The 23,536-nt window shown below is 40.5% G+C and overlaps 2 protein-coding genes across 4 annotated transcripts in view; one reads left to right on the top strand and one right to left on the bottom strand.

Moving 5' to 3' along the window:
- Nucleotides 1-5,283, top strand: part of ELMOD2 (ELMO domain containing 2) — a 29,587-nt gene extending 24,304 nt beyond the window's left edge. For both annotated transcript variants that reach the window (XM_004017237.5, XM_042234324.2), the window contains exon 9: nucleotides 1,716-5,283. In XM_004017237.5, coding sequence (XP_004017286.1) covers nucleotides 1,716-1,861 — 146 coding nt within the window. In that variant the 3' untranslated portion in view covers nucleotides 1,862-5,283. The remainder of the gene's footprint in view (nucleotides 1-1,715) is intronic.
- UCP1 (uncoupling protein 1) overlaps nucleotides 1,716-23,536 on the bottom strand; it is a 33,003-nt gene continuing 11,182 nt past the window's right edge. Inside the window, exons 2-7 of one of the 2 annotated variants that reach the window (XM_042234029.2) lie at nucleotides 14,948-15,367; nucleotides 14,006-14,204; nucleotides 11,820-12,014; nucleotides 11,618-11,719; nucleotides 10,494-10,674; nucleotides 1,716-9,192 (exon numbers count right to left, since the gene is read on the bottom strand). In XM_042234029.2, coding sequence (XP_042089963.1) covers nucleotides 9,078-9,192; nucleotides 10,494-10,674; nucleotides 11,618-11,719; nucleotides 11,820-12,014; nucleotides 14,006-14,204; nucleotides 14,948-15,073 — 918 coding nt within the window. In that variant the 5' untranslated portion in view covers nucleotides 15,074-15,367 and the 3' untranslated portion in view covers nucleotides 1,716-9,077. 2 annotated transcript variants of the gene reach the window in all.

The raw sequence follows: 23,536 nt of genomic DNA, 5'->3' as shown, positions 1-23,536 counted from the left end.
CAACTCTTTTCTGTCCCTTTCTGCCAGGCTTTAGGAGTCCTATGCTACCTATGGGCCTGTCAGCTCCTAGAATTTTGGTACCATCTCTTGCCGTTGCCTGTGTCTCATCAAGTCAACTTACAGCCTCAGTTTTTTGAGTCAGTCTCTTTCTGACACCAGTTTACGTTGTAACCACCTCACTCTGAAACAGAAACTACTAGTGTTTTACCCTTGAGCAGTTGCTTCTAGACTATATAGTCATTTGAATAGGTAAGGAAAAGCAATTTAAAGGTATGGTAAGTAGCTAAAACCCGATAGCCATAAATACTAAAACAAGCTGTGTTCTATAAAATTTAGTTGGATGTCTGACTTTGAATGCTACCAAGAGCATTAAATCTCTCAAGTTTCTGATTGCACATCCCTATTTAACATTGGGGGTAGGGTGCGGGAGAACACAGACTCAATTTATATATGGATGAGTAGATGTACTATTGTGCTAATGTATACACAGAATAAATTTTGAATGAAAGATGTAAAATATTAGTTAAAAATAATTACAAGATCACCATTCTCAGCTTGTCTCTTGGGAACAGGAAGCAGATGGTGTCTCTCTGCTCAAAGAAGCCTTATTCTTTGATTCTGTCACATACCCCGGTTGACAAAAATCTGTTATCAAGGGATTAATCTGAAATCTTTCTTCAGTTGACCTTCTTCTGAAATGATATTTCACTGTTGAAGTGTTGTGGTTCTTGTCTGTTATTGTTTGCTTTATGACTAATGTTTTAAAATGGAATTTACAGTCATTTCATACTATGCGATTTGTGATAGTGTAGCCACTCTTTTATGTAAAGTCACTGGCTATATTCCCCCATTTATCTGAACAGCCTTTCAGAAGGGGGGATGAGATGCTGGTGGAAACCAAGTCTGATTTATAAAATAATAGAGGCCACTAGCACACTGTGGCTTGGGCAAGTCGTTTAACTTCTCTGCACCTCTTTTTCCTCTGCAGAAAAATGGGAATAGCACAACACTGGCTCATAGGATTGCTGTGAGAGGGAATGAGCGCATGGCCACGGCCATAGTAGCATTTGCTAAGTAATTAAATACATGCATCTGGTTGAGTCCACATAGGGTTTAGGAGCAGTTTTAGATTCACATATTTTGCTGTTGTCAATATGTCTATTTACATGTTCATCTTCATTAAATACTTTTAACATTTTGAGTGTTAATTTGGCTATTATAATGAGGATATTAAAAAACAAAAATATTAAGCCTATTTAGTGCTCATGTATTCTTTTCAAAAAGAGAAGGTGCTTGATAGTTCTTTGAAAAAAGTAAAAGTAACTCACTTATAAAGCTAGTAGAAAACACAGCTTTTTTTGTACTGTATCCATGCCTGACATTTTCTTGTACTTTCATTTTTCTGTTTCATGGGTCTCTGGAGATAACTTCGCTCCCTATTCTCAGGGTATCTTTTGATAGTATCTAAATTTGAAGACTTTGTTGATTTTTTTGAGACAAAGAATAAATGTACTCTAAATATCTTATTGCAGTTGATATTTATTTTGAACATACAAAAATATTTCTTATAAAGTTCAGGTTTCTCTTAAAGATGGTTTCTGCTTATTGAATCCTAATATGGAATTTAAAGAATGATTATACACTTTTAAAATGAGATGGTTGGGTGTGATTTCGTTATTGAGCACTATATTTATGTGTTTTTTTTTCAACTGCAGGTTATCTTGTGTATGAATTTGACAAGTTTTGGTTCGAGGAAAAGCCAGAAAGCATTATGTATTTCAACGTGTACAGAGAGAAGTTTCATGAAAAGATTAAAGGACTCTTACTGGATTGTAATGTATCACTTACTTTAAAAATATGAGTCATCCGTAGTATCTTCTATTTCTACCACATTTTGCACACACAACAGAATTTATATGTTGTAACAGAAATTATCTGATCAATTACACACGTTATATATAATTTCCTACAAAAATATTTCAGAAGTTCTATTTAAGAAAGCTAGTGGACAATCAGTGTATGTTTACGCTTGTTAATACACTGTCCTCCAAAGGTACCTTATCTTCCAAAGATCCCCTCTGTAGAGTCACATGAACTGCCACAGTTTGAAGCTTGGGACTTAACCCATTCAGTGTAAAAGTACAAATCAGGTACAAATCAATTTTTGTTAAATTGATTGATTAAAATGTGTAAAAGTCAGTTTTCGTTTTTATGTGTTATAACTATCAAGTTGGTATCTTTTCAAAGCTCTGTTAAGAGTTTTTGGTTTTTAGTCTGGAAATGGTCTTTTCTTCCTTTGCCTTATTTTATTTGTAAGTTAATTAACAGACTAGTTCATCATGGTTCTCCTTGTTTGCATCTTGATCACACGTCACAATATTGTCTCATAGGAACCACAGGAGCATATAGAGAGACGCTCTTTGTCAGAGAAGACAGAATTATGGGCTTCTTTTTGGTTTCTCTGATTATTTCATGTAATAGGTAAGGAGAGAATGCAGTATTAGTGATTAGCTCTTTTGTTTTTAAATAACACACTTTGAAATATCACAGTGTAATTCTAAAGCTTTAAAGACATCTCATTTTCAGAATTTGCTTTTTTATCAGCTACAGAGAAGAAATTTTAGTGCTTGGTGTGAGGGCTTTTATGAGGCCTCTCTGTCAGTGTACATTTATGAAAAGAGATGCTCTGCTAAGAAAATCTTGATTATACTCAAAGAACAGGTGCTATTTCAATAAAGCTGTCTTCGAATTTTAGCAAGAGAAAAACCAAGCCTTTTAAAGATCTCAGTTAAGCGATGTCGGTTGATTTTACTCACTGTTGAGTCTCGCTTCTCTTTGCTTTGACACCACCACGTTTCTAGATAATGATGTGTGACCTTGTGGGTTTTCTGTAACAGTCTGTGGGACTCTAAAGTAGCCTGAGGATGACGGCTGTGCATTTTGTATAGCTTTATTCTCTGAAAATCTCAGGAGAGCAGCGACTGCTGTCAAGGATTATAAAGTGATGAGATCCTAACAGGAACAGTTTCTTCTTTGTGTGTTTGACATTTGTACTCATAGCAGAACTAAAAGAGTTTAAAGATAGGTCCATCTGATTACCAAATCCTTCTTAAATCCTACAGAAAGCAGCCTGTTAAATACATAATTTAAAATGTGATGATAGTTAATACATCTTTAAAGTGGTACATATCAAGCATTTAAGGTCTGGCTTTTATATGATATATCAAGACCTGAAACTTTCAAGTATTTGTTTATGTCTACTGACAGACTTCTCTCTTTAAATTTGCCAAAGAGAAGAGTGGTATGAAATATTCAGTTGGAAAATAACAGATGCAGTGTTGTATAGCACACACATTAACAGTGCATGCCAAAAGAAAAAAAAGTACATGCATTGAAATTCTTCCTTTCTCAACAAGATAAAATGTTACAGTTGGGCTCAATTTTACTATAATGGTGGTTTAGATTTTCTGTATTATAGGAATTTTAAACAGGTTTCTTGTGGGAGACTTCTCAATCCTAGGAGTACCTTGACGTCATCTCTTTAAATGTTTTCTATACTTTATCATCCAGCCAGAGTTCTATGAGATAAAAATCAGGTATTAGCCATTGAAGTTCATTTTATCAGGGTGTTTACCATTACATGGAAAGCAATTGTTAGTCTTTCAGTTTTCACTTAGAAAATACTTACCTTTATATTTAATCTTTTAACAGATGTGGTCTTGAACTGATATAAACCTTTGTCAGTATGCTTTTAAAGAATGATTGAAGTATAGAATGGGAAACTTTTCAAGTATTAAGTTTCTCCTAGGGGGAAGAAACACCTTTTTAATAATTCTTTAATAATAATGTTTTTTCAATGTCATTTGAAATTCTGTTCAATAATATATTATTTAAGTCCACCTTTGTTTGGATAATGTATTGCTCTGTTTTTGTTTAAGATGATCTGTAACCATTTCAAACAATTCTGTAGTAAGTTGGTTGAAAGCCACCAATAGATTCTATGATTTGATAGTTTGAAAGCCAAGTTAAATGTCACCAGTTGTAAATTAGAATGTAACATGAACCTTCTGATTTTCATGTGATAGTGACATACATGAAAAGAGAAATACGATAATTGTGTCTGCCATCCTACTTTTCCTTGCTTTCAACATATGTATGTAAGAATTTTAGGTAGTCTAAAAATCCATATTTAGAATCTTATCTGTTTCTATAGTAATAAAATACCAAAGTAGTGATAGAATTGAAGTAGAAGGAAAATTGTTTGCTTTAGCATCAAAAAAGTTAATCAGTGTTGAAATGAATTTTTGTGTGTGCCAGACTGAAGAGTGAATCAGTGACAAAAGTAGTCTAAATATATAATTATAAGTTGCAGTTTAAATACATTCTGAAAGACAATCTTTAAAGAATTGAAAGAAATCAGGGGATATCAGTGAACTTAGACCCACCCCTCTTTATAAATATGGTGATATAGTCAGATATAAAACCAGTGTCTTACTGGCACCATTTATAATTGAGAAAGCAGAATCTTTTTCTTAAAAATGCCTGTCCTGATTTTTTTTTTCTAAAATGAGCTACTTGGATTTGTATGTATTTTTCTATGTGACAATATATGTACTCTTCATTTTTATTCCAGTGTCCGTAGTTATTTATGTTCTATTTCTCCCCTTTGCATTCAGTGAAATAGAACTTGGTCAAAGATTTGCTAAAAGGAGAAACATTAGAGGAATGTGAAGGAGGAGTGTTCATTGCCAGAGCAGGAAAGATTACATGTTATCTTAGCACAAAGAGAAGACATTTGGCTTGAAGGGCAATAACGTTTATTATCCTTTTGAATGAGTGATTGGGGACCAGCAGCTATTTTCTCAGGATAAATGGTCCACCCAACTTCTGGGGAAGGCTTAAGTTCAACTTCATATTTATGAACCTCTCCAATATTTTTAAATGAAGATTCCTGAAGTTGATAAAATGTTTGAGAAAAGTCATGAGTGAGCCTTTTTTTCCTTAGCTTCAGCTTTGGATAAGAAAAAATGTTAAAATGTAGTGCAGGTAAGACCCAAATACTACCTTACTATTATAGGGCAAGGCTATGTTTCTGTTAAAGTATTCAAAAAATATTTAAACAGTAGCTTTCCCTAGGGGAAAGAGTGCTGGTTGGCGATGTAAAGAAATAGATTTCTGTCTACTTTGGGTAAAGCAATTAACTTCCTATGTGAAAGCAATAGTTGAAATGGAATGTCGTTTCTGTTGGAATGTTGTGAGCAAATAAAAACATGTTGAAATTGTCATAAGCCTCTCTATTAATACTTCTGCTCCCTTCCCAGCTTCCTTGTCCCTTATTTATGTCATTTATGTTCATGAAATAATATTTTTTTCATTTAATCCTTTAATCATGTTCCTGTAGGGTAAAATCAGAATATACAGAAAGGTTTTTTTATTTTTATGATTTTAACTCATCCACTGATTACCTATTTAAAAGGTTATTGGATAAGAACAATTGGTTATGACACCAGAAATGAAACTACTATCACCACCACCCCCTGTTCTTAGAAAGGCTAGGAATAAATCATACTGTCCTGCAATGTGTTTTCACAGTTGATCATGGATCTATTTGTATGTTCATGCATAGCTTCCATACTTTTTGTTAAAGCTGCAAAGCACTCCTGTGTGTGTGTGTGTGTGTGTGTGTGTGTGTAGCTTATCTTGAACTAAATATGGAACTGGTTTGATACAGCAAACGCAGTCCTTATTAAAGTTAGTACTAATTATAGCTTTAAATGTATATGTTAGGGAAAAAGTGCTTTAAAGACAGAGCAATCATCTCGAGTAGTTTGATGAAGAAGAAGTACCAAATAAACCTGAAGAAAATAGAGAAGGAAATATCAAAGACAAGAGCTTTGATGCATAGGAAAGAAAACATGCATATAATAGGATCAACAAAGTGTTTGAGAAGACTAACTATTGATAAACTTTAGTGAGACAAATTAACAATAAAAAGAAAGCAAGTAATAAATACTGTCAAGAATGAAATATGAAAAATCACTAGAGATCCTATAGATATTAAAAAGAATATATTGAGTAATGTCAAAATTAGGAAAATTAGATGAAATAATTTCTAGAAAAACATAGTTTATCAAAGCTATCCAAGAAGAAATAGAGAAGTATAAAAGTCCTGGAGCTATTAAATGGATTCAGCAATTAAAAACCTTTCCACTAAAAACCCTGCAGTCTCATATGGGTTTCACCAGTGAGTTAGTACATTTAAAAATAAAATAATGTTCGTTTTCACAAACTCTTCCGAATAACTTAATGTGTATGCTCTGTAATTCATAAGACTGTTATGATCTATTTTTTAAATTGGGGTATAGTTGCCTTACAATGTTTGTTAGCTTCTGCTGTACAATGAAGTGAATCAGCTGTATGTATACATATATACCCTCCCTCTTGGACTGTTGGTGGGAATATAAATTGGTACAGCCACGTAGAGAACAGTACAGAGGTTCCTTAAACAAATAAAAATAGAACTACCATATGACCCAGCACACCTACCAGTGGGCATATAATGATCTTTAATAGATAACAGAAAAAGCATTCAATAAAAATTCAACATCCATTCATGTTAAAAACTTGGCAAATGACAAATAGAAAGGGATTACCTTAATTTTACAAAATATATCTTTATGAAATGAACTATAGCAAATATACTTAATTATAAAATATTGGGATCAGAATTAAGAAAGCATGTCTTTCGTCATCTCTTGTATCGGTCAGTCATTGCCACAATACAACGTACAACAACCAACCCCCAAAATCTCAGTGACCTATAGAACAGTTTCACTCCTCACACTGGGTAGGCTAGCCAGACAGTTTGGGTAGTCTCAGCTGGATACAGCTAGCCTTAAATTGAGGTCATGATTTCACTTCCAGTCATCTCCATGTGGCTAGTTCATCTGAGGTCAGTGGGTTACCTGAGGCATGTTCTTCATGGTATGGCAGAAACACAAGAATAAATTCAGTTGCTCAAACACATTCAAGCCCTTGCTCACATCATGCCTACTAACATGATCTCTTGGTCATGGCAAATCACATGGCTAAGCCCAGCATCAGTAAAGTAGGGAAATGTACTCTAAGAAGGGATGAGGAGTGAATCATTCAAATTGTTACTGAAAATAAATTCAAAATTGTACTAGCGATCCCACCAACTGGAATAAAACAAGTGGATGGAAAGAAAAGTTATTGCTTACACAGAACATCTAAAAGAACTGGTGATCAGGTATCCAGGACAAGGATGAGGAATTTGATATCAATAGTGATCATGTTGAAGGTGAGAGATTCTGGCTAAGCCAATTTTAGCAGGATTCTTGCTAAAACGGCTCTCGATGTAAAGTTAATAACCTCCAATTAAAATTAATAAATTTATATTTAAAAAATAAAATGGCTCTTGAGGACACCCAAGGACAGAACCAAGTAGGAAAAGGCAGCTCGGAGGAGCCTGACTAAAGTTTGGTCAAGGGTAGAAACTTGTCACTACTGCCCATTGCCTGACCAGGTTCCCAGCAAACAAAGTTTTATATTTTCCTTCTTCTTGAAAGAAATATGCTACTCTGAGATGGTGGTTTGTCTTAGTTTGGATTCTCCCAGAGTCAGGCCTCAAGACAAGGATTTGGAATCCTTTCGGCAAGTGATCCCAGGAGACACCAGTAAGGGGATGGAGGATGAAGAGCAGGACTTGAAGTTTTCCCATAAATGGTTTTAGAGGTAAGCAAAATACCACTGAGTGTAACTGGATTCTGATCCCTCGGAGGCATTCCACCCGACCGTGAGGGACCTGAGATATTCACACGCCAGCTCCCATCGGTTATTGGTCCAGGACAGCTCATAGGGGTGTGTTATTTTTCCTGTCCTTCTAGTTTGCCATGCCCAGGTGGGCAAAGATGTCTCTGGTGACCGGAAGAAGGCCCTAAGCAGTACAGATGCTGACATGACAAAAGGCAGGCAGGGCAGCATCACTAACAGAGCAGAGTGATCCATGCAGGATACGAGGGCGTCTGCGACAAGATGCTTTACAGTTAACAACTAAGGGAAATAAACAGGAGACAACCCTCAGAGTCAACGGAGGAGAAATGTATATAGTGAATGTATGTGGAGCTCACAATGCCGGGCAGCTGGGGACTACCTGGCCATTTAGTGGCCACTCCTTGTTTTTGTCTTAACAATTCTTTTAATCTGTTTATTCTTTCCCTATTCCTTCTGCGCTCAGCTGGTAAATGAAAAGGTTACTACAGGTGCAAATGACGAAGTTGGTTTTGCTGGAAAGATGCAATGTAGATTAATTTTCATCTCAATCTGTTCCTCTGTCTAACCAAAAAGCTCTAAAATTCTGTGATTCTAGGATAGATACTATGATTGTAATAACAGCAGTGCCCCAGTGAACACAGTGTCTTAGATTAGAAGTTGTTATAGATGCTATAAAATGTGGACTCTAAAAATCAAAAGCATGTACTAATAACATTAAAAGTAAGTTTTTGCCCATTGATTCTAAAGACCTTCCCTGGTTATTTGGGAAGTTTTGTAACCCAGGTGAACCTCAACTCTTACATTAGATATAGATACAAAAAAGGCAAACTTTAAGAGAGATTAGCAATATTTTATTGAATATATTAACTGACAATGGGGTTAATAAATAAAAAGGAAACTTCGTTTTTAAGTATTGATAAAGTGTATTTCACTCAGTTTTCCTTTTCCATCAATAATTGAATTAATAATTAAAACATGTTAAAGTTCTTCATATTCAATCATAAAATCCCTCCCCCCATTAAATAGTCAATTAAGCACAGTAGCTTATCTGGATATTACATTTGCCAGGGTATATATTGAATGTTTTGCTTTCCCTTCCTTAAAATACTGAGAATAAAAGTCATAGGAAATAGTAGTTTTCCCTTGGAAAAAAAAAAGTTCAGAACTCTCTATCAGAATTTCCTTATCTGGGTGAAATAAAGTGAATAGTCTTGCTCGCTTTTTAAAATTATCTGGTTAGCAAAGATCCCCACTGGTCTGTTCCATCTTCTTCCCGAGGAGGACTAGGTCGCACAGTCCATGGCCTGCCTCGACTTCATCAATTCTCGCTTCAGCTGTTCGAAGCACACAAACATGATGATGTTCCAGGATCCCAGTCGCAAGAAGGAAGGTACAAATCTAGAAGAGTGATGTCACCATTCTATTAGTTTGCTTGAAATTCTGATAGCTATTATGATGCGTGCCTTCAACTCAATGGACATGAGTTGGAGCAAACTCTGGGAGATGGTGAAGGACAGGGAAGCCTGGCATGCTGCAATCCATGGGGTCATAAAGAGTTGGACACAACTGAGTGACTGAACAACAGCAAATTATAGTCCAGGCAGTGCATGCTTCTCACTGTGCCACGCATCTCCAGTGCGGGCGCTTGAGAGTGCCTGCTCTCCCCGTGTCCTTCCTCTGCCTCAGGTTCCATCCAGGTGCCCTACCCTGCTTCTGAACAACGAAATCCAGAGCATCACATCTATACAACGGTCCCACCAAACCAAACTGAAGCTTGTCTCCTGCTTCTCCATCATCTTCTCTTTTTTGAGGGGGCAGGAAATCTTGTTTTCCTTTGCTTTCTGAATGGAGTATAGGAAACTTTAATAGTTTAAAAGAGGAAGTAAGTTGAGAAAGCAAAGTGATGAATAATTAGACCATAGATCTCGGTAATTCTGGTCCTAAGAGGGTTGGTCAGAGACTGAATTGCCTTTTGTTGTTTCTGTTGCTCTTGCTATTTTGAAGAATTCTGCCATGGTGTATACCCCAGATTATTTATTTTGAAAATCCTGTCTACAGCAATGAAATATTCCCAGAGAAAATGATGTAAAATCTGTTAAATCTGCCTTGGATTGGTATGTTAGAGATCTTGCCTATTAAGATCACCCTCCAATATTTTGGGGGATCTCTTAGCATATATCTTCTGATTCCTGAATGTGTGTGTGTGTTTTATGGTAAAATATACATAACATCAATTTATAATTTTAGCCAGCCATTTATACACATACCTATGTATATATGTGTCTCACTCTTATAAATATATATATATATTCAACAGTATAATTCAGTAGCATTAAATATGTTCTCATTGTTTTCATTACCACTCCCCATCTCCATCCCAAACTGAATCTCTGTAACCCATTAAAAAATAACTCCCCACACCCCTCTCCCCTCGGCCAACAGACTGAGACCAAGGAACAGGCTGTCGGTTTTGAATGAGCCACTGATCAAGCTTGAGAAGATTCTACTATCACAGCTTTAAATTTCCTGTCACAGTGAAATTGGTGTATTGGAGAGATTTATGGCAAAGAAAAGTAGACACTAAGTACACTGCACATTCTAAGGCTGCTCAGCTGTCAATTGTTAGATGAGATGGCGCCCCCCGTTAGCACACAGAATCCCTGAACACAACATTGTAGATACAGAAGAACACATCCTACCCTTTGAAAAAAGCTGACGGCCCTTCCCTAGTGAGCATCATCATTGCGCAGTTGGGCACACTTGTGTACTGTCCTGGTGAAGAGTTAACAAATCGGGTTTTCACCACATCCACTGGCGAGGACAGAACCGTTGTGCAGAATCCAGCAACAACAGCGGACACGAAGTGGCAGGGCACGTCGTCTGAAACAGGTCGATGAGACAGGTCAACGCTAGATTCTTGGGAGGGGCTTCTAGTTTTTCGTTATCTATCAGATTCTCAAAAGCCTGTTGATAACAGGTCAACATAGTTGTCTTATAAATAAATAACACACAGTGAGTGAGTGTTAGTCGCTCAGTTGTGCCCAACTCTTTGTGACCCCATAGACTGCAGCCCACCAGGCTCCTCTGTCCATGAGATTTTCCAGGCAAGGATACTGGAGTGGGTTGCCGTTTCCTTCTCCAGGGGATCTTCCCAACCCAGGGATCGAACCGGGGGTCTCCTGCACTGCAGGCAGATTCTTTACCAATTGAGCTACAAGGGAAGCTTGTACATACAGTAAGGAATGTTATAATTTTAGAAAAAGTTGGCAAATGGTACATGGCATACTGGATTATAAGTGCTTTAGGAAAATAACCAGTTACTTACCTCTGTCCTTAGGGCATGACATAATACTCAACACATAGGCATCTATACTTTTTTTAAAAAAAATTAAAGTCATTGTCCAAGGAGAATTTCAATGTTTCCAGAACCTATTAGAATAAAATTTTTAGGGACCTATCCAATGGTTCTACTTTCAGGATGAAACCACCAAGAAGCTCCTTATTTAACTAGCTCATCTGGATACAGGGCAGGATGACTCATCTCCTGAATTCTGCTTTATAAAGAACAAGAGAGACGCTAACAAAAGTCATATATTAGTATTAAATGAGAATGATGCTGATATAAAAATACAGCTGCATCTTAGTTTTGTTGCAAAAGAAAAAAGCTGTTGCAACAGAACTTCTAAAGTTTAGGGTTTTGGTTATATCTATTATTCAAGAGTATTACTGTTTTAAAAGATAAAATTATTACAATTAAGGGATTCAGTATAATAAAAGATGAAATTATAAATGTGCAGACCTGCCGCATAAAAGAGAAAGATACCTGCTAATAGTTTGTTTTTCACAAGGGCCTCCTTCATTAGGTCATACGTTACGAGCTCTGTACAGTTGATGATGACATTTCTTGTCAGATTGGGAGTAGTCCCTGGAGGGAAAGAAAGTGTTGAATAGCTCCATCATATGATAAGGTGCTACTTAGATATGTGTGTTTTAACGACTATAGAATCCATGTTGAAGTGAGTCACCTTTCCAAAGCCCCGTCAAGCCTTCTGTTGTTGCTATAATCCTGTAAGCATTGTAAGTCCCAGTGTATCGAGGTTTGGGACCGTGGAGATGGCTCTGTGCTTGCAGTCTGACCTTGACCACCTCTGTGGGTTGCCCAATGAACACGGCCACGCCTCCAGTCGTTAGGCCCGCTGAGATCTTGCTTCCTAAACTAGCTGTTGTTATCCAGAGAGAAAAAAATGATGTGTCAAGCAAAAAAGAAAAAAGTCAAGTCCCAGAATGCACGTATATGTCTTTTTAATTTTCAGTGGTTAATACTACTGTGTCATTATATCTTTAGCACTTCCCTAATGCTGGTGCACGTGTTAATCATGTCCTGCGCTGTGCTGAGTCGCTGAGTTGTGTCAACTCCTTGTCACCCCATGGACTGTGCTAAGAATGTATAAGTCATAGAAGGGCTAGAAGACTTCAAAGTTGACTGAATTTTTTTTTTTTAATAAAGACTTTCAAGGAGAAAGAAAAACCCAATGCTTGTTTAAACAATGGCTTAGTTCTTTCCTATATTTGGCTTAGTTCTTTTTTTTTTTTTGGCTTAGTTCTTTCTTTATATTTGCTCTGTTTTTCAGTATTTCCCAATTGGGTGGAGGCACCAGTCACCAGTGAAGCTTTGTCTTCTAACCATCAATGAGACTGTTAATTATTGGACCTAGGGATCTTAGGAAAAGCCCCAAAGGACAAACTGCCTGAGTTTGGGATGTCAAGTGGTCTCAGGCTTCAACAGGTTCCTAAAGGGACAAAAATAAGAAGCAAGAAGTGATCACGTGATTTTTAATTGCAAATTTTGAAAAGTTAACATGGGTTACTCAAGACGGATATCATTTAATAAAATGACAGATAGTCTTGGAGCCTCGTTGTTATTTAGTCGCTAAGACATGTCCTACTCTTTTGTGACCCCATGAAGCCTCATACCTATTCCCATAATTAAAGTATAGATCAATCACATTTCATCAAGGACTTTCTCAGTCTCTAATTCTATTTCCTAAGCTGTATAAAATGGAGGTAATAATATCTACCTCACAGAGTCATTGTGTGAGTTAATAACAAAATAGCACTTAACATAATGTCCTGCGTATGGGAAATTCAGCAAGTCTTCTCATGACTGTGTGGTTGCTTTCCTTTCTCAATGTGCTTGGCCAGGAGCTGAGCACTGAATAATACCCATCTTTTAAGTGGCAAGATGATACTTAAATAACTCCCTTCACTTTTGGCCGCTATTTACAGTCTTACTTTGTTGCACTCATCCCCTGTTCCAATCCCCTTTTCATTTCCCAAGCTCCTTGCTTGGGAGCAGGGCCATACTCTTTGTCTTCCCTTCTCGAAGGCCCCCTTCTCCCCAGTGCTCTGCAGTCTAGCTGCCACCTCTGCTACTCTGCTCAAGATGGTTCTGCCAAGGAAACCCACGAGTGTCTGTGGTTAGGTACATCGATCCCTCCTTTCCTCACTACATCTCTCTGCTCTGTTTGGCCCTAATGATAATACCTCCCATGACTGGGAAATTTATCCCAGGTGTTTCTCCTAAGTTCTTGTGCAGACCAGACATTACCTATCCTCGACACATCCTAAACTGAATTTCTTACCTCCCCACTTCAGATGATTTCTATATTCCCTCCCTCAATGAATGGGATATTTAACCAGAAACTTGTAAGTCATCTTAACATTCCTACCTTTTCTTTATGCCTCACTTCCAGCTCTCCGCCAAGTTTAGTCAATTACATTTCCAAAATCTTTACTGCCGTTGCTTTAGCTTACCCTGATCATTTCTTCCTTTCTACAGTACCCTTTTCTTCCCCTTTTTCTGTATAGCTTTTACAGTGCTGCCAAAGTGATCTTCTGAAAATATAAATTATTTATGTTATTCCCTTGTTTATTATTTTTCAATGACTTCCCATTATTTTAAGGATAAAACCTGAACTTAGCATGGCCTGCAAGCTCTCCTGTGATCTGACGCATTTCTGCCTTTCTGGTGTCACTTTTTCCCACTCACCAGCATGTCTTCCCTCCATGCCCCGTGTGTTCAAATACTGATGTTGCCTTGCCAGTTTGTTATGAAGACCGCTACACTGTGTGTAGCTGGTTCCTGAGCCACTGCTGAGCCTAGGACATGTCTCTCTGACCTCTCCCCCTCCCAGAAACACTGCCTGCTTACCTTCTTTCCCTGTGGTGAAGAACTCCTGGACAGTATCATAGAGGCCGATCCTGAGAGAAGCAAAGCTTATTTGTCTCTGGAGACCAGCAGGCAGCCCGCTGTAGAGTTTCACGGGCCCTTCTGTTTTTGCCAGAGTGATGATTGTTCCCAGGACACCTTTATACCTAAAGGCACTGGAGGTCAGGCATTCGCCCTGGATCTGGAAGTGAAAATTGAGAAAGGGAGTCCTACCTAGTGAGGAAAAACACAAAGGTTGGCATCAAGCTGTCCTCAATGGAGAAAACTTGAGCCAAGATATTTTTTCCATTGTGTTCCTATTTTCAGTCCTTTTCGCCTTCTCAGCAACATCTCCCCTTATCTATCTATCTAAATCCCTGGGTCAGGAAGATCCCCTAGAAAAGGAAATGGCAACCCACTCCAGTATTCTTGCCTGGAGAATCCCATGGACAGAGGAGCCTCGGGGGCTGCAGTCCATAGCCTCGCAAAGAGTCGGATAGAACTGAAGTGAGTTAGCACACATCTATCTATCTAGAGCTAGATATCTAGCTATCTATCTATCGAAAGGGAGAAGGGGGAGAATCTGGCTACTAGGCATACTTTGAACATCCTCCCCATCCCGCACCTCACTGTCCCACCCCCAGGAAGTCTCCAGAACCCCTAGGCAGTAGGCTAGGAAGATGTGCCTGTCTGATCACGTGCAGGAGAGGTTGGCAACAGTCACAGTCAACCCGTCCTCCTCGACCCTCGCACTTCTTTAGTTAATTCCTGCAATGTTCCAGTTCCCACCCTAAAGCATCCATCCAGTGAAGGCAAACTCTGAACGTGGCCACTGCTCTATCTAACGTGAGAAAGGATGGTAAAACCGAAGCCAGAGTCAAAGGGGCGCACACAGTAGTCCCCTCTCTGCCCCAGGCTCCTCCCCTTGCCCGCGGCGCTCCCTACCTGTAGCCGGACTTTGGCGGTGTCCAGCGGGAAGGTGATTATGTCAGCCACGCAGGCCGCCACCCCCGCCGAGAAGATCTTGACTGCCATGGTAGGGGGCACGTCTGTCGCTGCGTGTCCCACCATCCTGACTCAACGCGGACTCCGGCGCAAGGGGAGCAGGGCTTCGGTCCCGAAGGTGGAAGTGCTGCCTGGCTTCTCACTCCTGCGCGGCCGGGCAGCAGACCCGTCCTCTCCGACTTCTGGTCAGTGGGGGCGGCAGGCAGGGGGCTGCAGCGGGCCAGGTGGCAGGTGGCGGAGTCGGTACAGCGGCGCCTGCTTGCCCTCCCTCGAGTCCGGGCTGGCCACGTCGTGCCCTCTTCCTCCGCGGATGACTTATATCGCCGGCGATCGCGATCCGGGCTGAGCCGATCCAGGTCTCTGGGGATTGGCAGGGCGTGTCCTGGGGCGCCAGGTCCCTCCCACCTCCCCATCCTGGCTCGGCACCTGGGGAGCCGCCGTCTACTCTCTACCCTCGATGCGCGGGGAAGGGCGCACAGCAGCGCGCGCCCAGAGCCTGGCAATCTGGGCATCTCTCCAGGCTTCTAGATTGGAGGGCGGGGAGGGGGAGTCCCTTAAACAAGCGCGAGCTCAGTGATCCTGGCAGAAGTTCCTGCCCAGCCCTCCGGGCAAGAGTGGGACTCCTCTTATTCCTCTGACTCCCCAGAAGCCTTGCAGACACCTTCTCTGCTTGGCTTCCCTTTGCTCTCTTTCTGATTTCTCATCCTCTCACCCTCCCAGCCACATGCAGCCAAATGCGATTCCAAAAACTTCCAAGCAGAATCCGAGAACATTCTGAACTTTTAAAGTTTTTCATTTGAACACTTTTTGTAGGAGGGTGTCAAATGAAATGATAAACATTCTAGAAAGCAAGCCCAGAGTAAATTGCTAGAGCGATAAAGTGCTCCTTTTAATTTCATTCTGGGTATGGTGGTGTGGTGAAAAGGACAAGGACAAACGCAGGTCACCAGGCTCCAGGTGCAGCTCTTACCTTCACAAGCCATCTATGACCCTTGACCTTTGACCCTTTTTCCTAGTCCCATTATACTCACTCCCATGTAAAGTGCAGATATTTGAGAGTCAGCAATATCAATGCGATAAAAGAAGGTCCACACTTTACATGGGAATGAGTATAATGGGACTAGGAAAGGGGTCAAGGGTCAAGCTATAGGGATCCCCAAAGTTATGGTCTAGGAAAAATGACCTTATCAAAGGTCAAATTAGGAAAGAAACAGTGTCCTCAGTCATAGAACTATGGCATTTAAAAATATAATTAATGAAGGGTTGGGTCTGTCAAGTAGTCATACTGTAATGTTTAGAAAAAATGTCAAAAGAGAATAAAAACAAAGAAAACTATTGGATTTGGCTCTAACATAATTGGTCACTTTAGAGAGTGCAGCTGTGGTGAAGTTATTAGGTTATGAGGATGATGGCTAAGCAGATTGGGAATGTTCGTTATAATGCATAAAAGGTGAATCGCTATCAACTGGATAATCCCCAACCCACAACCCAACTCACCAACCCTGTGCATTGTCTTTCTCAGTGGTTCCATCTGATGTGGTTTTAAAGCATATTCGCAGATTCCTCTCATCAAAAGACAAAGGTGTGTGTCTCTTCCGCTTGTATCTAGGAAGGCTGGTACCTGCCTTACTAATAGAATTAGTCCTTTCCTAAGGAAACATTAGGAACCCTGGGTCATTATGTAAGAAATCCAGTCTCCCTGAGTCTGCTGTGCTGGAGAGGCCCTAGGTAGGCAATTCCAGCCTTCTCCATTAAGGCAGGAGACATGAGAGTACAGCTGCCTTGGACTCTTCAGATAAACCCGCCTGCCAGCTGAAAATACCACGTGATCTCCATCGATGGAGTAGGACAGAAGGGTCATCCAGCTGTTGTTCAGTCACTCAGTCGTGTCTGACTCTTTGCGCCCCCATGGACAGCAGCAGACCTGGCTTCCCTGTCGTCCACTATTTCCCAGAGTTTGCGCAAATTCATGTCCATTGAGTTGGTAATGTTATCTAACCATCGGCCCCCTTCTCCTTTTGCCTTCAGTCTTTCCCAGCATCAGAGGCTCTTCGCATCAGGTGGCCAAAGTATTGGCACTTCAACTTCAGCATCAGTCCTCCCAATGAATATTCATGGTTTATTTCCTTTAGGATTGACTAGTTTGATCTCATTGCAGTCCAAGGGACTCTCAAGAGTCTTCTTCAGTACCACAATTCGAAAGTATGAATTCTTCAGAGCTCAGTCTTCTTTATGGTCCAGCTCTCACCTCCATCCGTACATGATTACTAAAAATCATAGCTTTGACTATATGGACCTTTGTCGGCAAAGTGATGTTTCTGCTTTATGATACACTGTCTAGGTTTGTCATAGCTTTCCTTCCCTTGTGGCTCAGCTGGTAAAGATTCCGCCTGCAACGCGGGAGACCTGGGTTTGATTCCTGGGTTGGGAAGATCACCTGGAGAAAGGAATGGCTACCCACTCCAGTATTCTGGCCTGGAGAATTCCACAGACTATATAGTCCACGGGGTCGCAAAGAGTCAGACTCCACTGAGCGACTTTCACTTTACTTTTCCTTCCAAGGAGCAAGCATCTTTTAATTTCATGGTTACAGTCACTGTCCACAGTGATTTTTTTAGCCTAAGAAAATAAAATGTCACTGTTTCCACTTTTTCCCCATCTGTCTGTCATGAAGTGATGGGACCATACCATACCAGTTGAGTTCTGCCCAAATTCCTGATCCATGAAATTGTGAGATATAATGCAGTGGTTGTGGTTTTAAGCTGAAACCACCTTTTCTTTTCTGAGAAGTTAGGAGTGGCATCCACTCTCTTTACACTTTCCTCCAGCACTACCTTCATGATGAGTTGGATGCAGTGCATGGAGTGGAATTCTGGAATTATGATTATAAAGGGAAGTCACAGTACATTTCTGAAGGAGAAGCAGGGTAAATGGAAAGTCATTTTATTTCCTTTAGGCTCATGTTTTTAAAAGGCAGGGTATGACCAGGGTGAAATGAAAGCTGTTAGAAAAGAAGGGAATGTGAGAAAGGGTCTGTTAGAAATGAGGAAAGGTTGTGGTCCCAACCAGCTAAGGACAGATAGGGAGAGGAGATTTGTGACAGCTAAGGACAGATAGGGAGAGGAGATTTGTGACAGCTAAGGACAGATAGGGAGAGGAGATTTGTGACCAGCTAAGGACAGACAGGGAGAGGAGATTTGTGACCGGAGAACTGCAATTGCTCTGAGATGATAAGAAGGACAGCTCGAGCTCAGGAATGTTAACTTCTGGCTGGGTAGGTGTGGTCACTTAAGAGACTTCTCCAGGAGGTAGATTTGGTTTATTCAGTGACGAGTGAGCATCTGAGGTGTGCTAGCCAGAAAGCCAATACTAAGGGTCCAGAAGAAGCAGAAGTCACAGCCTCCATGGCCTTCCCTGGCAGTCCAGTGGTTAAGACTGCAGTTCCAACGCAAGGGGTGTGGGTTCGGTCCCCGGTCAGGGAATTAAGCTCCTCCGTGCCACATGGTATGGTTAAAAAGAAAAAAAAGTTAAAGCCTCCTGTGGGGCACCCATCAGAGGTCACAGGAGTTCCAGATTCGGAAATGGTTCTGGATTCCAAGGACCAGGCTCTTTTACCCCTTAGGGAGGCTCTGGGAAGTAGGGGAAAGTTAGCCTCAGGTTGGAGAGAACAGTAGGGGAGAGGGCCATGTCCCCAAAGGCTCAGCTGTCTGCTCTTCTGGCACAAAGAAGTAGAGAGGTAAAGAACAGGGCAGTGTGAGCAAGGGCAGCAGAGCTTTCGTGACGTAGCTACGGGATGGTGGCGAGTTCCCACTGTGCTAAATGCCTAGAACAACATTGAGGGGGAAGGGGACTGGGATGAACTGGGAGCTTGGGATCGACATATATACACTATTGATACTATGGAGAAAATAGGTAACCAGTGAGAACCTACTGTGTAGCCCAGGGGACTCTGCTCGGTGCTCTGTAGCGACCTGAATGGGAAGGAAATCCAAAAAGAGGGGCTATATATAAACATATAGCTAATCCACTTTGCTGTATAGCAGAAACTAGCACATTGTAAAGCAACTATATGCCAACAAAAATTAATACAAAATAAAATAAAATTTAGAACAACAAACTGTGGTCGACCAGGAACCTCTGAACAAAGTGTCTTTTTGTACTGATATTAAATAAGCATAACCATGCTGTACATTTGACAAATGTTCTGCACTTTCCCATAATTCTCTCGTTAACCACCAGTAGAAAATATAATCTTGTAGTTATAGATAATAACTATAGAGATAAATGTGTAAATGACAGAAGAGACAATTTATAAAAGAAGAAATACAACCTTTAAAATAGAGTGATATATTTACCATCACTAATAAAAAAATGTACTTCACTTAATAAATTAATACAATGTCTCTACAAAAAGCATAATTATTTTAACATTTACATGTACATTTTAAATTTACTATCATAAATATAAATTGTGAGTGGTGTAAATTATGCATATTTAAAATGTGGTAATTATCTTGTCAGCATTAAATTAGTGATGGCAATATAAATTTACATGATCCTTTTAGAAAACAGTTTGGCAGCATGTCCTGAGCCAAGAAACGTCCACATCCTTTCCTCTAATGATTCTACTTCTGGATAGCTACTTTAAAATCATTAACCATATATATGTGCTAGTATACTGTATTGGTGTTTTTCTTTCTGGCTTACTTCACTCTGTATAATCGGCTCCAGTTTCATCCATCTCATCAGAACTGATTCAAATGTATTCTTTTTAATGGCTGAGTAACACTCCATTGTGTATATGTACCACAGCTTTCTCATCCATTCATCTGCTGATGGACATCTAGGTTGTTTCCATGTCCTGGCTATTATAAACAGTGCTGCGATGAACATTGGGGTTCATGTGTCTCTTTCAATTCTTGTTTCCTCGGTGTGTAGGCCCAGCAGTGGGATTGCTGGGTCATAAAGCAGTTCTATTTCCAGTTTTTTAAGGAATCTCTACACTGTTCTCCATAGTGGCTGTACTAGTTTGCATTCCCACCAACAGTGTAAGAGGGTCCCCTTTCCTCCACACCCTCTCCAGCATTTATTGCTTGCAGACTTTTAGATTGCTGCCATTCTGACTGGTGTGAAATGGTACCTCATTGTGGTTTTGATTTGCATTTCTCTGATAATGAGTGATGTTGAGCATCTTTTCATGTGTTTGTTAGCCATCTGTATGTCTTCTTTGGAGAAATACATATATGGAATTTAGAAAGATGGTAATGATAACCCTCTATGCGAGACAGCAAAAGAGATACAGATGTATAGAACGGACTTTTAGACTCTGTGGGAGAGGGAGAGGGTGGGATGATTTGGGAGAATGGCATTGAAACATGTATACTATCACGTAAGAAACGAATCGCCAGTCTATGTTTGATAGAGGATACAGGATGCTTGGGGCTGGTGCACAGGGATGATCCAGAGAGATGATATGGGGTGGGAGGTGGGAGGGGAGTTCAGGATTGGGAACTCATGTACACCCGTGGCTGATTCATGTCAATGTATGGCAAAACCAATACAGTATTGTAAAGCAAAATAAAGTAAACATAAAAAAATAAAATCATTAGCCAGTATGTGAAAAAGTCAATATGTAGGAAGATTATGACAGTTAAATATTTATAGCAGCAACCTAGAGGCAGTGCCAGCCTCAGCTGAGATCCAGCTCTGCACATCTGTGTGTGCCTGCAGGGCTGGGCATGTTCTATCCACAGGTGTCTGCTCTGCACACTGATGCGTGAGGAGGGACAGAGCCTGCCCTTAGGAACAGGGAAACGGTAGGGAGAGGACAGGATGGGGTCCAGTCCAGCCCAAAGAGAAGGAGTCTATCGAGGTCCACATTAAGGAGAAAATATTCCATTTTCATCCTGATTAACATGGTATAGCGTAGTGATTAAGAGAACAAGCAGCCCATGTTCAATTCTAAGATGCTTTCAGCTGGGTGAGTGTGGACAGATTACCTAACTTCTCTGAGCCTCGAAGGCTTCTCTTTTGTGATAGGCATGAATCACTAGGTTATTCTTACTAATAGATCACTCCTTACGCTTAGCACTGAATGAACGTAATCCTTATAACCCTACGAAAGATCATCCACTTTGTGCGCTTAATGAGAAGTTAACAGGAGCTTCTCTAAGCCCTTGACAACATTTAACACATCTAGTCCTCATGGCTCTCTCAGAGGGAGCAGAGGTAAAGAATCCGCCTGCCAATGCAGGAGACGCAAGAGACACAGGTTCAGTCCCTGAGTGGAGAAGATCCCCTGGAGGAGGAAATGGCAACCCACTCCAGTATCCTTGCCTGGGAATCCCCATGGACAGAGCAGCCTGGTGGGCTACAGTCAACGGGGTCACAAAGAGTCAGACACCACTGGGCACATCTCACGCTACCCACCGCTGCCCCCCGAGGTAAGGACTGATGTACTACCATTACCCACTTCATAGGAGGCGGAAACGCCGAGGTTCAGAGGAGTTAAGAAACTTCCAGGTCACATAACCACTTCACGGTGCACTTGGAATCTGTCTGACCCCCAGACTCTCAGTCTCTAAATGAGGCCCAAAATGCTTTCCCAATGTGTTTATTTATTGTTTTAAATTTCTTATTGAAAAAGACTTGATGTGATGTATTAGTTTCAGGTGTGCAGTATATATATTGCAAATATATGTACATAGAAAATATATTCTTTTTTAGCTTCTTTTGCATTATAGATTATTATAAGATATTGAATACAGTTCCCTGCGCTGTACTGTAGGTCCTTGTTGGTTCTATATTATACATAGTAATGTGCATATTTTAATCCCAAATGTATTTGTGACACGATACTTTGCTAAGTTTTGAAGGTGTGTAATGGCTAGATATATTTTTTTCTATAAGTCACATCAAAAATTACCCCCAAATCACATGAAACAAACATTCCTTTACTCAGTTTATATACATTATTGAAAGTTTTACAAAGACAAAAATAACACTTTTGCTTTAAAAATCACTTGATTTCTTGTCATTTTCAGTTGAACCTGGTGGAAGAGTTGGGGAAGGTAATATATGAGATTTGGAAAAATTAGATTTACAGGGATTGAGGCCTAGTAAAGGGAGCAGGGATTTCCCTGGTGGCTCAGACTATAAAGAATCTGCTTGCAATTCAGGAGACCTGGGTTCAATTCTTGGGTCTGGAAGACCTCCCTGGAGAAGGAAACGGCTACCCATTCCAGTATTCTTGCCTGGGAAATCCTATGGACAGAGGAGCCAGCTACAGTCCATGGAGTTGCAAAGAGTCGGAGGGAGCAGAGAATGAAGAGGTGACTTAGAGAACAGGACCTTCCTGTCCTCAGATACTCGAAGGCAGTGGACAGTTAAGAGTTGTTCTGTATATGATTAAGGAAAAGAATTAACGCTGAGGAGTGGAAAGTATAGGTGGTCAGATTTGGGGTTAAATGTAAAAAATGTTCTACTTGGGGTGATCAGAGACGGACTGTGATATTATTTTGGGTAATAAGTTCTCCCTCGCTACCGGTATTAAATTTCAGGTAATTGGGTATAACATTAATTCAGAGCATCACATTTATTCTCAGAAGGACCTGGATTTGAATCTACCATTTGCAATCTGTGTGACCTCAGGCATCGTTTTTCTTATTTTACTTTTGTTTTTTGGCTGCACTGGGTCTTCATTACTGCGCACAGGCTTTCTCAAGTTGGGGTGCTCAGGCTTTTCATCACGGAGGCATCGCTCTTTGCAGAGCGCAGGCTCTAGGCATGCGGGCTTCACTGCTTGTGGTGCACAGGTTTAGTTGCTCCATGGCACGTGGGATCTTCCCAGACCAGATATCAAACCTGTGACCCCTGCATTGGCAGATGTATTCTCAACCACTGGACCACCAGGGAAGTCCCATATACATCGTATTTAATCTCTTTATACTTCTGTTTTCCTGTCTATAAAATGGGGACCAGAATCATAATTATAGTGATATTGTGAGGTCACAAGTAAATAACACCAAGTAATGATCTTAGCTCAGTAACTGCAACGTGGCACCTCGAAAGGGCATAAGAAGTGATCAGAACAATTACATTTTTTATGAATGCAGTTTGATGCCCGCTGTGCAGGTCGTCAGAAACCAAAGCATTGAACTAAAGGTTTTAGTGAAAGATGTGAAAAGTGGCTTCCCACTCTGAGTTCCTGAGTCCATGACTCTGTAACCCACCCTGGGATGCAGTTATTACAGAGGAGAAGCAGGGTGGGATCCCAGATCTCTATACTGAGATCAGCCAAGAGTGGCATGAGGGTGAAATGGGGACATTCCAGCTGAGAAAAAACCTCGATGTTCCTGGTACATGGGGTGGAAGTGCTGGGTCAGTGCTCTGATGGGGACATGGTGGCCCGGTCAGAGGTCACAGCCCAGTTCCAGGATCCTCTCCTTCCCTCATTCCTCCTCTTCCTAATCTCCTGGACAAGGGGAAACTTCAGATTGGTGTGTCCTGCCTGGCAGAGACGACTTGGCC

This window comes from Ovis aries, chromosome 17, assembly GCF_016772045.2.
Source record: "Ovis aries strain OAR_USU_Benz2616 breed Rambouillet chromosome 17, ARS-UI_Ramb_v3.0, whole genome shotgun sequence".
Taxonomy (NCBI): Eukaryota; Metazoa; Chordata; class Mammalia; order Artiodactyla; family Bovidae; genus Ovis; species Ovis aries.
The sequence above is the reverse complement of the archived record's forward strand: the minus strand, read 5'-3'. Positions and strand labels throughout refer to the sequence as shown.